Here is a 12,728-nt window from a genome sequence, read left to right as displayed (position 1 = left end):
CGCCTTCCCGCGGCCAGGTTGGCAGCGCGGGTCCCCGGCTGGAGCGGGCCTCGGGGCTGCCAGTGGGGAACCCCCTTAATTAGTAATTAAGCGCCGTGCTGGCGGGAGGGGCCGGATGCAGACAGTGAGGGGCCTCGGGAGGAGTGGTCGGGTACATCCCGGTCCGGTGACGCAAAATGGGATCATGGGGATGACATCAGGCTGGATCTGGTGGAGTTTGTGGAAAGGGGAATGCGGCGTGGAGGTGACGCAGTGGGTGTGGCACCGCGGGTTTGCTCAGAAACGGCTCGTGGGGCTGTGACGCGGTGAGGCTGGCCGGCGAGCAGGGGCAGTGGCTGCACTTGCCTTTGCCAAGATGGTATTGTCTGGCTCTTAGATTAATCCGTACAGTTCCTGACTTAATTCCTTGCTCTCTTCTTAACTTTTCATCTTCCAAAATTTTTTTTTAATCTTAAAGTACCGTTTTTCCTCCCAAAAGCTCGGCCCCCTTACCTGCTTCAGCAACGGGCCCTTGAGGATGAAGAGCACTTTCAGCAGCCATGTACCCTGTCAAGCACAAAAGGGCCTTGATCTTCGCTGAATTTTAGGTGTTATTCGGAAACAAATTTATCGGATTAGCCCAAATACATGCCACTTCTTTCCTTTTCAGAAGCAGCTGTCTGAAAGTACCGCTGCTCACAATGTCTCAGGGGTGAGTTTCAGCTCACGCTCCCTCCAAGAGTTCCTGGGTGCAAATTTTTGGCTTCCCCTTGAGTACAGGGGAGGGCTGTTGCTGTCTCGGTAGCGCTGCTGGTTCCAGAGCTGGTTCGGGGTTTGGTACTCCGAGGATGCCTATTCATACGAAGCGCTTTGGTTGGTGATTCTCCTCTTCTTGGTATTACCTCATTTCATACAAAACAATTAAGTGTTATTACAACCACACTTTTTTTTTTCCCTCTTCCACTTGAACTATTTTGTTGAGGTATTTCTGTTTAATATTTTGAAAGGACAGTAAGTGTGTTAAGTCCCATCCTAGAACACCTCTGATGATAGCTGCAAGCAAATTTTAAGTCATTAAACTTGAGAACATTTCAAAGCACTTCAGGGACACCCGAGTGGTCCTGTGCCTTTTCTGCAAGACGTGGATTCATTTAAACACAGCAATGTGATCCCAAAACACCTTGGAGAGGCTCACGTTCTCTTCCCTCGCTACTCTTTTGACATGACTGGGAGGTGTGTGAACATATTCAGAAACGTTACTCGAAAGAAAACTGCCACTTCTGGGATAACACTCATTATTTCTCCTGTTCCTTGTGCAGTGTATGATTTTTGCCCCTTTTTATTTCTTTGTTTCTTTTTTCTTAGCTTATGTATTTAATTTTTTGGCTTTTCATAGTCCTGATGGATCAGTTGCAAAGTGGGGAAAAAACTTTTTTTTTTCATCTCGTCATAGAAGCAAGTGATAGATTTTTACTTCAAGTTTGAAAAATGCAAAGCATGTTTTACAATACACTTGTTATGTTCATAGCCACATTTCTGTGGGCAGCCTCCAGCTGCCACAGCTTCCGTGTTTTCCACTGCTCAGCGGCACGTTCCGTCTGGAGCTCAGACTGCTGAGGGGGTCAAATAATTCCCCAGAAACTCACTCTTACCAGCGGTGAGGAGGGTGAAGGAACACAGCAGCTGTAATTATTGTCAAAACTGTATTTCTTCCATTCTCAATCATAAGCGCAGGCTGAGATGCAAACATCTGAGTCCAAGTCTTAATCTTTGCTTAGATGGGTTTCACTCAGCTGCGTGAAGGGTGTGGAAAGCTTGTGTGGTGTTGCACCTTTAGATCTGCACTGTTAGTGTCCCCTCCTCTCCCACATACCTTAAATGTTTTTCCATTAAGGGAAGAAATTTCAGTACTCTTTCAGTATCTTTGAAGTGTGTTTGATTATTTATGAAGAATGTATAAAGTTGCTTTCTAGCAATAGAATGGATTATCTTCCAAAATTTCCTGCTACATTTTGGAGTAGCAAAAACCTAAATAGAAAGCTCTGTTTCTAGGATATTTTTTTTTTCTGACTGTGCACACTGTTTGTCCTTGTGTGGACATAGGCATATCAAAGTATTTAAAAATATCAAATTAATAGTAAAGAAAATATTTTGGTAGATTTAAATTTTTCTTCTGTTAAGAATACTCTACATCTGGTCTGATAGACAGCAGTAGACTTGACTTGACCTGCCAGGGTGGTCCTAAAATGGTCGATGGTATTACTCTGTGGAGCTTCTCAAAGGGAAATAAAATTGGTTTTTTGTGTTTTTAAAAGTATATCTTCTAAGATATTATGCTAGCAGCATGCAAAACAGGAGTATTGATTCATTTGTGCATTTGGTTTCTTTAATTAGATAATATGTGTGATTTCACCCTTTTGACTGCGCCGAAAAATAATCTGAAACAAAACAATGCTGCTGTCCGCTCCTTGCCCTTTGCAACAAGCAGCAAGTGAAATCCTCCAGGCAAATTAAAACCAAATCCACTCCCGAGGGCTATTCTGGAGGTGGTGGTTCAGTTCATAAAATGAATCTTGGCAGATACAGGCCATTCACACTGAGGAAGGGCAGCACTTTTAAGAGAGAAGGCGGCAGAATGCCATAGTAGTCTTTCCTCATTTTGCAACAAGGGAAGGTGTTGGCTGCCTGCGCAGAGCTACAGCCTTGACGTACAGACGGGTTTCTGGTCAGGGAGCGGCGCTGTGAAACAGAAGGTGTGTCTTGGACTCTTGGAAGCACCAGCCCAGCTCTCTAACAAAGTCCTTTCTCTGGGCAAGGGTCCAGTTCTCTGTAGTAACCACGCAATTTGGGACAATATTCTCATCCAAGACTCGTTTGGGGTAATTGCAAGGATAAGAGGACAATAGATTTATCACACAGATGAATCCTGGACTAAAGGGAAGATCTATTCTTCCAGTAACAAGTAGGGTGAATAAATAAATATCTGTGGTTTGGGTTTTTTTTTCCAAATTTATTTTACTTTACAGCATCAGTCTCATGCCCAACTTGTCACAGCTTCCAATGGTAAGATTTAGTTCAATGCTGGGTGGATACACTAGTAGGTGCATACCTGCTCCAGTCAAGCCTTTTAACTAGTTAAGTCTTCTAAAATTTTCCCAAGATGTGGGATAAAATTAACACAGAGATATGTTGTGAAGACATTTGAGCTAAACCATCTTCTAGAAATCTAACCACAATTTCTCAGCTTGTCAACCCAGTCCATTCATGCAAGGCTGTGAAGCTTTAGTGTTTCATACTGGCTGTATAAGAAGCTATTGTTTTGAAATTCAGCTGTTGCTAATCGTGTTGCTACTAAATTATTTCGTGATTGTGCATTAAAAAAACAACTGTTTGGAGTGGTAGTTTAGGGACTGGCCTTATTAAGATTTATTTGTGTTTAACTTTTTCATATGAGTAATTGACTGAATCTTTTTAACTGTTGTCTGAAATGTATTGTAATATGGTAGTTCTAATTAACTGGGATGGATCGTTCCAGTTCCAGTAGTATTGATCTATACTTTATTTCTTTCACAGCAAGTTTGTGACATCTAAGCCTGGGTAGATAATGATTTACCCTACTCAGCACGCTGTACTGTTGGTAACTGTAGTTAGTGGTGATGCAGTGACTGTAGGACACCATAATAATGTTCTAGAGGATAGGTAATTTGTAGAAACTACTGGGGCTATGCATCAGTGTGCAGGTGGAAATAAACAATATTCAAGCAGGAGTAGAGAAAACTAGGAAGACCCATATGGCTGCCATTTTAATAGCACAAGTTTTACAAATGTTACTTCATTTAAGAGGAAAAGAGCTACAGAAACATGGTCTTATTTTCTGTTCTCTGACAGATAACAAAATTATCATGGTCATGGTAAAGATCTGATCAGAACCAAACAAGTTCTAACAGGGCAAGAGGAGGGTCTACTAGGGCTGGCAGATATTAGTGTGCTGCAGATATTTGGTCTTTCACCATGAGGCTGAGGATCTGAGCTAGTATTCGTAGAAGGGTTGGTTACCAGTTGTGGGTCTTAGGGCTTTTTTTGTTGTTTTTTTTAAGGATTCTGAGTTTTGACAGTGATGTAAGTTTTGAATTTGCTGACCCAGCTCAGCTGTTTGGGATGGGGCACATGTGGCCTCATGCTAAACGATGTATTTTTCTGACTGGATGCTGATCCAAGAGATATTTGGCAAAGTGTGCTTGCTACTTCTAGACTTGTGACAAAAAGAGGTAGCTGTGATTTTTTTTTTTTTGAAAACTTGGTTGTAAATTTTTTAAAGACCTAGGATTGATTTCAAATTACAGTGTGGTCAGAAGATGATTAAAACATGAAAATATTTCAGCAAAAAAGGCACCTTGTTCTGTTATCAGAGTCTAAAAAAGAATAATTTTAATTTTAAAATGACTAAGCATATTCCAGTGCGTAGGTGTTTCTTTGAGAACTGCTGTTAGGCTTATGTTCCTGAGCATCAATACTGAGCAAGTGTTTTCAGTCAAATCTGAAAGTTAAACACCAATGTAGTATTGTGTAAACCATCTAAACAGACCTCTGCGATTGCTTTTGTGCATTCACAAGTGTTAGCCTCATGAAAATTTATACTGCTTAATGTTCCTGTCATTTTGAAGTAAGTTAAAAGTTGATTTGCATTAATACAAATACTATAAGATGTCAGGGCTGCAGTATTACGAGATGTTTGGGCTTTTGGGCATGGGCAGCTGTGCTTCAGTGCCTTTCTTTACATAGTATTTTATTCTCGCATTTGTGTTTTCTTCAGATATTAACTGCAGAACTTGGCTAGCTTTTTGCTAAAACATTAGTTACCTCAGGCAATTTGGTCTTACTGGAAAGTTATCTTTCTTTTCGTTGCCATCTTGCATCATTTTTATGCTCTGAAAAATCAGTGGTACTCAACTTGAGACTTTAGGGTTTGCATTTTCTTGTTGGGATCATTTTGTTTCTCCCTGAATAACAGGTGCTGATGGCAGCACCCGGCTCACGGTGCCGTTGCTGAGCACGGATGTACAAACTGGGAGTGCAGTGAGCAAGGAGGAGTTTCTGGAAGTTAAAATGGAAGAGTTTCCTGCTTTCTTTCCAGTAAATCCCTTCCTTTAAAAGCTATTTCTAGCAAGAGTACTTCATGTTTTTTTATTTAATGGTAATCTCTCTTTGTTATAGCTATGTTGTAATTTCCTTGTGTAAACTTTCTAGAACAGGGATGTATCTTTAATTTAGTGGTGTGTGTTGGTGTCTACAGCCTGCAGGCATTAGATGACTATTCACTGACTATTTAGATAAAAGCACCCTACTGCTAGTGGCTCCTCCTGTCTGCAGTTAGTACCTTTGCAGAATTAACGTTCGTTACAGTGATTTCTGTTTTGTGGTGTGGTACTAGGGAAGCTGCTAAATAAATTTTAAGGTAGTTTTTTGTATGCAATGCAGTTTATTTAAGGTTACAATTATTGAGACCTTTTAATATTTAGACATTATTGTTCTTTGAAGTTTGCCTTACACTTTGAAAAGTCACAAGATGTGACACCTCACTGCTACAGTCTAATCTAAATTCAGCTTTTTCCCAGTCAAGGAAGAAATAAAGTATCATGAGCAAAGAAAAGAAATCTGACGGCAGTTTTTTACTACTTTTTCTATTAATGCAGGAGTAATAGGCAGGAGTTCACAGCTTTAGCAGCCATCTTATTCTAAATCTCATATATCCTTGCTTGATAAGGCCAAGATATATTGCCTTGAGCAGAAGGGCATGGAATATCTGGCTCTGGCAGACATGCACTCAATGTTTTGAGTATAAAATGAGATAAATACAAAGAAAACGTATTTCTCCTCCCCGCCCTGCCCCCCCCAAAAAAAAAAAAAAAAAATCAAAGCAGATGAGGCATTCCACCAGGCAGGAAGAATGGGATTTTCTGAGTCTGTTCTAGAGAGGAAAGAAAATAAAACTATTGAAGTGAATTAAATAAAAATACTGAGCCAAAGATTCCGTCAAAGATTTACATAATTGTCCAGATGGGCAAGAGTCATATGGATAAGAAATTGATAAGATCTGATTACAGAAATGGCAAAAAAAGGTGTCCAACCAAGCAGAAGCCAAAGGCTAGATGATAATTGCCTGGGGCAACATCAAAGGCTGCTCAGCAAGGCAGCAGCCGAAGGCTAAAGTTGCCTGGAGCATCATCAAGGACAGTTAGTACACACATTGGTTTGAGGGAGAATATTTTCTGCCTTTTTCTTGCTTTCTCTCTTCACGCTTCCTGAAAAGTTCTTGATGCTTTTACCTCTTGGAGGGCATGTGTTTGACTCACAGCTGGCCTCCACTACTGCATATTCTTTGCTTTTTATGATACCTACAGATGGAAACAAAAACAGTTTCCAACTTTGTGACCACCTTTGACTAAAAGTTGAAAAGCTTTACAAAGGATAATCCAAACTTCCTTTGCTTTGCATACTTAATTATTGCAATTAATCTATCTGAAGAACTCTATCTGATGCCCAGCTGACAATGTTTGTGTGGGGTGAGGGAGAAATTCTCCCCACAACTGCACACGGAGGTTTGGAGTGACTGTCTCTCCTCTGGTCTGCTGAATGGCGCTACCATGGTTTCTATTGGTCAAACCCAGGTGTTATTTCCGGCTTTAGCTGTATGTGCTGGAACAACTCACTCTTCTGCTATTGCTAACAAATCTCTCCCAGTTGCACAATTAAGCATAAACGTTACAAAAATAGAACATTTATAACATTTCAAAGGGCCTTAAATTATTGATTAGTCAGAGTAGAGACCTTCCTAGGACTAAGAAAAGCAGAAGTAGGGTTTTTTTTGGAGCTAAGCATGCTGCTTGATGCAGGGCCAAAAAATCTTACCTGCTACTACGTATATATGTATATACATATGCGCCACTATGAACCTGTCCGGGGTGAAGTGGCAGAATAAGAAGGGCAACATAAAGAGAGTGATAAAGGAAATAACTTTTTCACAGTTTCATGGTGTATAGTACAGATCTTGATCATCATTAGACTCTCCTGTAAGCTTTTCCCTGATGCAAGGTTACTGGACCTTGGCTTCTGACCAGCTGAAAACCAGCATGAAGCAGATAATCGCTTCAGTAAGAAGTAAGAGCTTTTTGTAATACTTGCAGCTGTTGGCAATAAAGAGCCATACCATTAAGAGCTAATGCAATGGAAGTGCCCATGTGCCATAACTTTTTCCCTTTCCTCCCCCTTATAATAGGTTTGCAGAGACTTCATCTGAATGCTTAAGTTGAATTGTAGGACTTGATTCTAAAATAAAATGTAGCCGGTTTGTAACATATGTGTCTCCCCTCGTTTCAGCTGGATTGATGCAGATCTGTGTTCCTGTAAGGAGCATCTACTTTAAAAATATCGTGCTGGGAGAAAAAAGCTGGTGCTGGTCTCGAACTGTGGTATTGATCTCTGTGTGCCTCAGGGAATCGGGAACAATACATGTGTAACGTGTACCTGAATTGAGCTAATTGCATGCTGTAGTCTTAATCATCTAAATGGTCTTATGACTGTCACTAAGCACTTGCTTCAATAGCAGCTTGTGGAAACCTGCCTATAATGCAAAAGATTATTTTTTTTAAAAAAAATTTCTGCTTGTTTTTATATGTGATGCCTTTATTTTCTGTTCTTCTATGTAGAAATTATAAATAAGAGCCTTTTCCTGTCTTTTTATGCATAGTTAGGAGAATAATCATGCTACTGAGGCTGTTCCTAATGGTTCCCAGTAGAGTTCCTCCAAGTTTTCAGCTTGGTTATATTTCATTTTTTCATGTTTGTAGTGACCCTTGGTGCAAGAAGTAGACATATACTAATGAAATCTGCTGAGGCAAACTTACAAAGCATTCTCTACACAGGGTAAAATCAGAATAGAAACTAGAAACAATTAGAAAACTTTAAAAGCTAGGATGAAGTTTAGTAGTACAAGGTCATTTAGAGATTCATATCAAACATTTGTACCACAAATTATAGATCTATCATAGGAAGTGACAGGAGAAGGAAGATCTATTTAGGTGGTGGGTGATCAAAGTATAACGGTGCACTATGTCTGTTATGTATCCTAGTGTCCCACTAACCTATTTGAATTTTTCAGGAGATACAGGAAATACTAATTTTATTATACAAAGCCACTGTGCATGCCCATGCAAGTAGAGGGTACCTCCTATGACACTGAATATGCAAATATTTTCTCAATTTGCCAAACTCAACTTTAAAAGCAGTTCAGTGAGTGGGTCTCTGTGGGTAATCTCAGGGGGTCAGAAGATAATCTTGGTTGTCACAAGTTTGTGTGAAATTCTTGTTCAGTTAAATAAACAACTAATCTGAAATGAACAGTGCAATTCAGAGCAAATACAGTGATTTCAGTCATTGAAACACATATCCTTATAAATTTAGCAAAGGATGTTAACATGAATAAAAATGTGGATTATGACTGAAAGCTCATTCAAAGGAAATGGAAAATTGCAGAAGGGTTTTTGCTTTTCTCCAGCCAGGGATATAAATAAGCTTAATGGTGTTAGTGTGGGGTTATCTGTGAAGGGAGGTGAAAAAGGGTGAAGTTTGCAGGGTTTATGTAAATGCATGTATATAATTTTATCCCGTGTTATTGAGGCTTGCATTATTGTCAGTGGTAACTGTGTCCTACTGAGATATGAATTATTAGCATTAAATCCTAATTGTCCTAGCTAGAGCAAGGAGGCCTGGTACTGGCTTTCCATTCATGTTAGTTCTCTTTTCTTTGTATGCTGCTACAGTCTCTTTCATTTGTCTTTCTTTTGAAATAGGTTTAGTTACTGCAGTTATGCTGCATGGTGACAAATTGCATCATAGACTTGTGACGAAGACAAATATTTTCTGAGGAGAGAAGAAATCTGGAATTTTCACTTGTACTGAAGTCTGAAGAGACAAAAGTTAACACATTATAAAAGGGTCTGGTTTCCAAAGTATCCTTCACTGAGGCACGTCACTAATTCTACATTATGGCCTTTCCCTGAAAAAAGTTGCTGGCTTTCTTACAAGACTGATGCACTTGGAAGCTGCCTTGCTATGTAAAATGGATAATATCATATGAGAGAAATGTTAGTAATTGATCATGAGGCCGTTTTTCATTAGTTTTATGTAGGGTAAGGAGAGGAGTTGCTACTGTCGTAGGGGTCTCTTAAAAAGTAGATGGTACAAACTCTGTCACGTTTCCAAAGGAATATATTACTACCTGTCCTGAAAATAAAGAGTTTGAAGAGGTGCCAAAGGAGGAGGTGAAATGTTGGCAGTCAGCTTACAGTCCAGAATGAAAGCAGTGTAGGGTTAAAGCTATCAGTTCCACTAATCCCAAACTGATAGATCCCTTTGCCATCATTAGCTTACGTGGGGCATCTTCATGCTCTCCATATAAAAATCTTCAAAAAACAGCACTACCTTCTTTAGTATCAAGAACAGCATGAACATAGTGTAGCAGGATGAGCAATAATTTATTCCTTATCTAAATTTAAAATAAGACTTCAGAGCAAAAAAATCATCTTGTGTTTTGTCTAGGCTCACTTTAGCCAATATTTTGCCGGACACAGCAAGCATGTGCAAGGATGTTGGTTACAGGAAAAACTGGGGATTCTAAAATGCTGCTTTATGTTTTCGGAATTTCACTCTGGGGGTGCTAAAAATATAGAAGCTTTTAAAAGTGTGAGCAGGGTGATGCTGTTTGGTTCTTTAACAGCAACATAAGCCTCACTGAAATGTTTTTCTCGGCTTTGCCTTTGCAGGAAACTCGACCACAGTGCCATGCTGGAATACCTCCCCAAAGTAAGCTACAGCTCCTAGTGGTCACTTCAGTCCTGTCTTTGTCAGCCGCACTGGGGACAGCTCTGACGCTCAGCCCATTGGGACAGATTGACTTCTGTCCACAAGGTCAGGTCCATGAGATAAAAAAATCTTTGATAAAAGCAGAAATCTGTTCACCAGACAGTAGAGACTCATTTGGTAATAAAAGTCACGTTAGTCTGGAGTAATGAATAAGTTAGTTATTAAAAACCAAGACCTCTAGTACAAAGTTAACATGGTACTTAAGAGATGAGCCATATTTTGCAATGTTTTTTTTCTGGTTGCTTCCTTTATGTGGACGTATGGAAAAATTCTCATTTACTGACCTTTTCTTGTTCCTTAATCTCCTTTTATCAGCTGGACTGATATACTTCTCCCTAACATCTTCAGAAGAATGACCTGCTTGTAATTCCCAGAGAAGCAGGACCCTTCAGCTGACTGTCATCTTCTGATCTGTGGTCTTGCTCTCTGCTTTCAATTCTTGGAAAGAGTAGTTCCAGGAAAATGCATTTCACATGCTCTCAGCTTTGCTTTTTCCTACACATCGATGATGCTGCTGTAGCTTATGATTTCCTCTTTCTATGTTAGTCTCATCTAGCTTTTTTGTCATACCACCTTTCTTTCCGAGTAAGGCCTATAGCAATGAGTAAGTCACAGGAGTATTAGTACAGGCCTAAGCCCATGGGTTTCCCAGAGCTGTTCATATTCAGATATTTCGTTCATACAGCAATGGAAGTCCATGAGTGACATTTTGTAAGGAAGGGATTTGCCTGATGCTAGACAAACAGCAGTTAAAACATGCTTTTTTTGCCTGATGGTCTGATTTAGATTAACTCGAGTTTAATATTTGGAAGAGCTGGCTGTGGTCTTTGGTTTCATGTACATCTTTGTGTAACCTTGGAGATTGTTCTTTTTCTTTCTCTTTCCTTGCTTTTTCCTCTTCCTTTTCTATTTTTTTTTTTTTAGTTTTAAGTGGGTTTTTTGGCCTTGAAATAAAAATAAAGGACTTCAATAGCTCTGAGGACTTAGACCTCCATCTCCCTGTGCTTTAATTTCCTAGGAAAGCTTCTGCTGGAAAAGTATGATCTGGTATACATTCATTCACTCAAGAGCACTTGAGTCTTTAAGATGCTTCTTGTTTTTTTTTATTTTTACTTTTGGTTAATGCTGATTAATAATTGATCTCTATATCTACTGTGACTTCCCTTTCCAGGAGAAAAAAGTTATTTGATATATTACTTTTTAAAAAAGCTTAAATTAATGAACACATTAAAGGTAGGCATACTGGTAAACAGCATCCTGACCTACAGAAGCAATTAAAAATAAATCACCTATCTCCAAGAAAGATAAAAATAATATTCAGTAAGTGTTGTTTCCGCAGCTTGAAAGCGAGAATAAATTTCTTAAAGCAAAATGAATGTTATAAGCACTCATTTTTGTGGAAGGAAAAAAGAGCCTAAAAGTACTTAATGCACTAAAAAAACAAGAGCAAAGGCTGAACTAGCATAATCCTTTCCTCTTCAGGAAATGGAAACGGTAACGAACAGAGTAGGGAAATAGACCTTTAAATATTGAAATTCATTATCTTAAAGGAATTGCTCTGAAACAGCACATTGGTAGTGCTGGCAGGAGAATGTGTCTGTGGGAGCCTGGAAACAAAATTATCTGAATAAATTGTGGAGATCACTTGTCCACATAAAGTGCCCATGAAATTTACACAGAGGTACATGAACAGTGATATAGTTGTCCTCATGCGCTCCAGGACAGCGACCTACCTTGATTCTCATGGATGTCTGAGCCGAAATCCATATTCGCTTCCTATTGTAAGCACTGTGTGACCATGCTGTGTGATTTTAGGGCCTGACCCAGCCCTCACTGAAGTCTGCTTTTTACTTTAATAGTGGGTGAATTGGGCCAGCCATAGTTACTTATGATCCCCATCAAAAAAAAGTATCCGTTTCAGTTACTAGTGATGTTCTTTCAGTTTGTGAAATGATTTGACGCTGTAGTGGAGCCTATAAATACCAGATTAGATTGCCGTGGTGATGGAAGAATCAATTATTTCTTTTTATGCCTAAAAGAATGGGGTCGGTCTCAGAGCCACAGCTAGCTTGGAAATGAAGTGGCACCTGAGCTGGCCAGGGAGAAAGGAACAGACTGCTTATTAAAAGCACTAAAGGATGGAGTTCAAGGTAGCAGGTCGAGTCTGAAATACTGGCACTGTTGAGCTCGTCGAGTTCTATGTTGACTTCATTGGAGGGAGAATTTCACTTGAGGTTTCCCTGAATAAGGGAAATTCTTTCAACAGTTGACATGTGTCCACCCTCTTGTCATCTCTCCCTCCTTCTTCTGCCTCCTCCTTGCATTTTAATATTAGAAATTGTTGGATAATTTATCAGTTCTTTTTGAAGCATGAGAAAACTTGGCAAAGAGTACAAAGTTGAAAGTAACTCATTCTACAACAGTTTCAGATCCATGCTAATCATTAATTTTGAGTAAAGGTGATTTTCTTTTGAAACCACTTCTCAGAAGGCTTATCTCTCCATGTGACTAATAGGACTTCATTGACATGGCAAGCCTCCCAGGAGCCCTCAGGGAGAAGAGCAGCATCACTGCAAGTTGTAGTCATCCAGGGGAATCCAGTGGCTCTACAACTACTTGTGTAGGAAGTTGGTCACTTAGTTTGTCTGATTGCAAGATCACCTGTGAAAGTGTCACAGAATCTGAGGCGAGTATTGATCGAACAGGCCCCAGCCCTTGCAAAAGAAATCTGACAAGTAGCAGAGAACAATCTGACTTAAGGTAATTATTTTCATTTTCCAGTTCCACATAGATTTGCTTGAACTGCTAGAGAATTATAGATTGGAATT

The 12,728-nt window shown here is 39.6% G+C and overlaps 1 protein-coding gene across 1 annotated transcript in view; it reads right to left on the bottom strand.

Moving 5' to 3' along the window:
- Positions 1-12,728, bottom strand: part of LOC104294480 (cytochrome b-c1 complex subunit Rieske, mitochondrial) — a 34,203-nt gene that overhangs the window by 5,012 nt on the left and 16,463 nt on the right. The window contains exon 3 of the mRNA XM_009894093.1: positions 493-546. Coding sequence (XP_009892395.1) covers positions 493-546 — 54 coding nt within the window. The remainder of the gene's footprint in view (positions 1-492; positions 547-12,728) is intronic.

This window comes from Charadrius vociferus, unplaced genomic scaffold (assembly GCF_000708025.1).
Source record: "Charadrius vociferus isolate BGI_N301 unplaced genomic scaffold, ASM70802v2 scaffold341, whole genome shotgun sequence".
NCBI classification, from domain to species: Eukaryota; Metazoa; Chordata; class Aves; order Charadriiformes; family Charadriidae; genus Charadrius; species Charadrius vociferus.
Note: the sequence above shows the minus strand (reverse complement) of the source record. Positions and strands in the feature narration are given on the sequence as shown.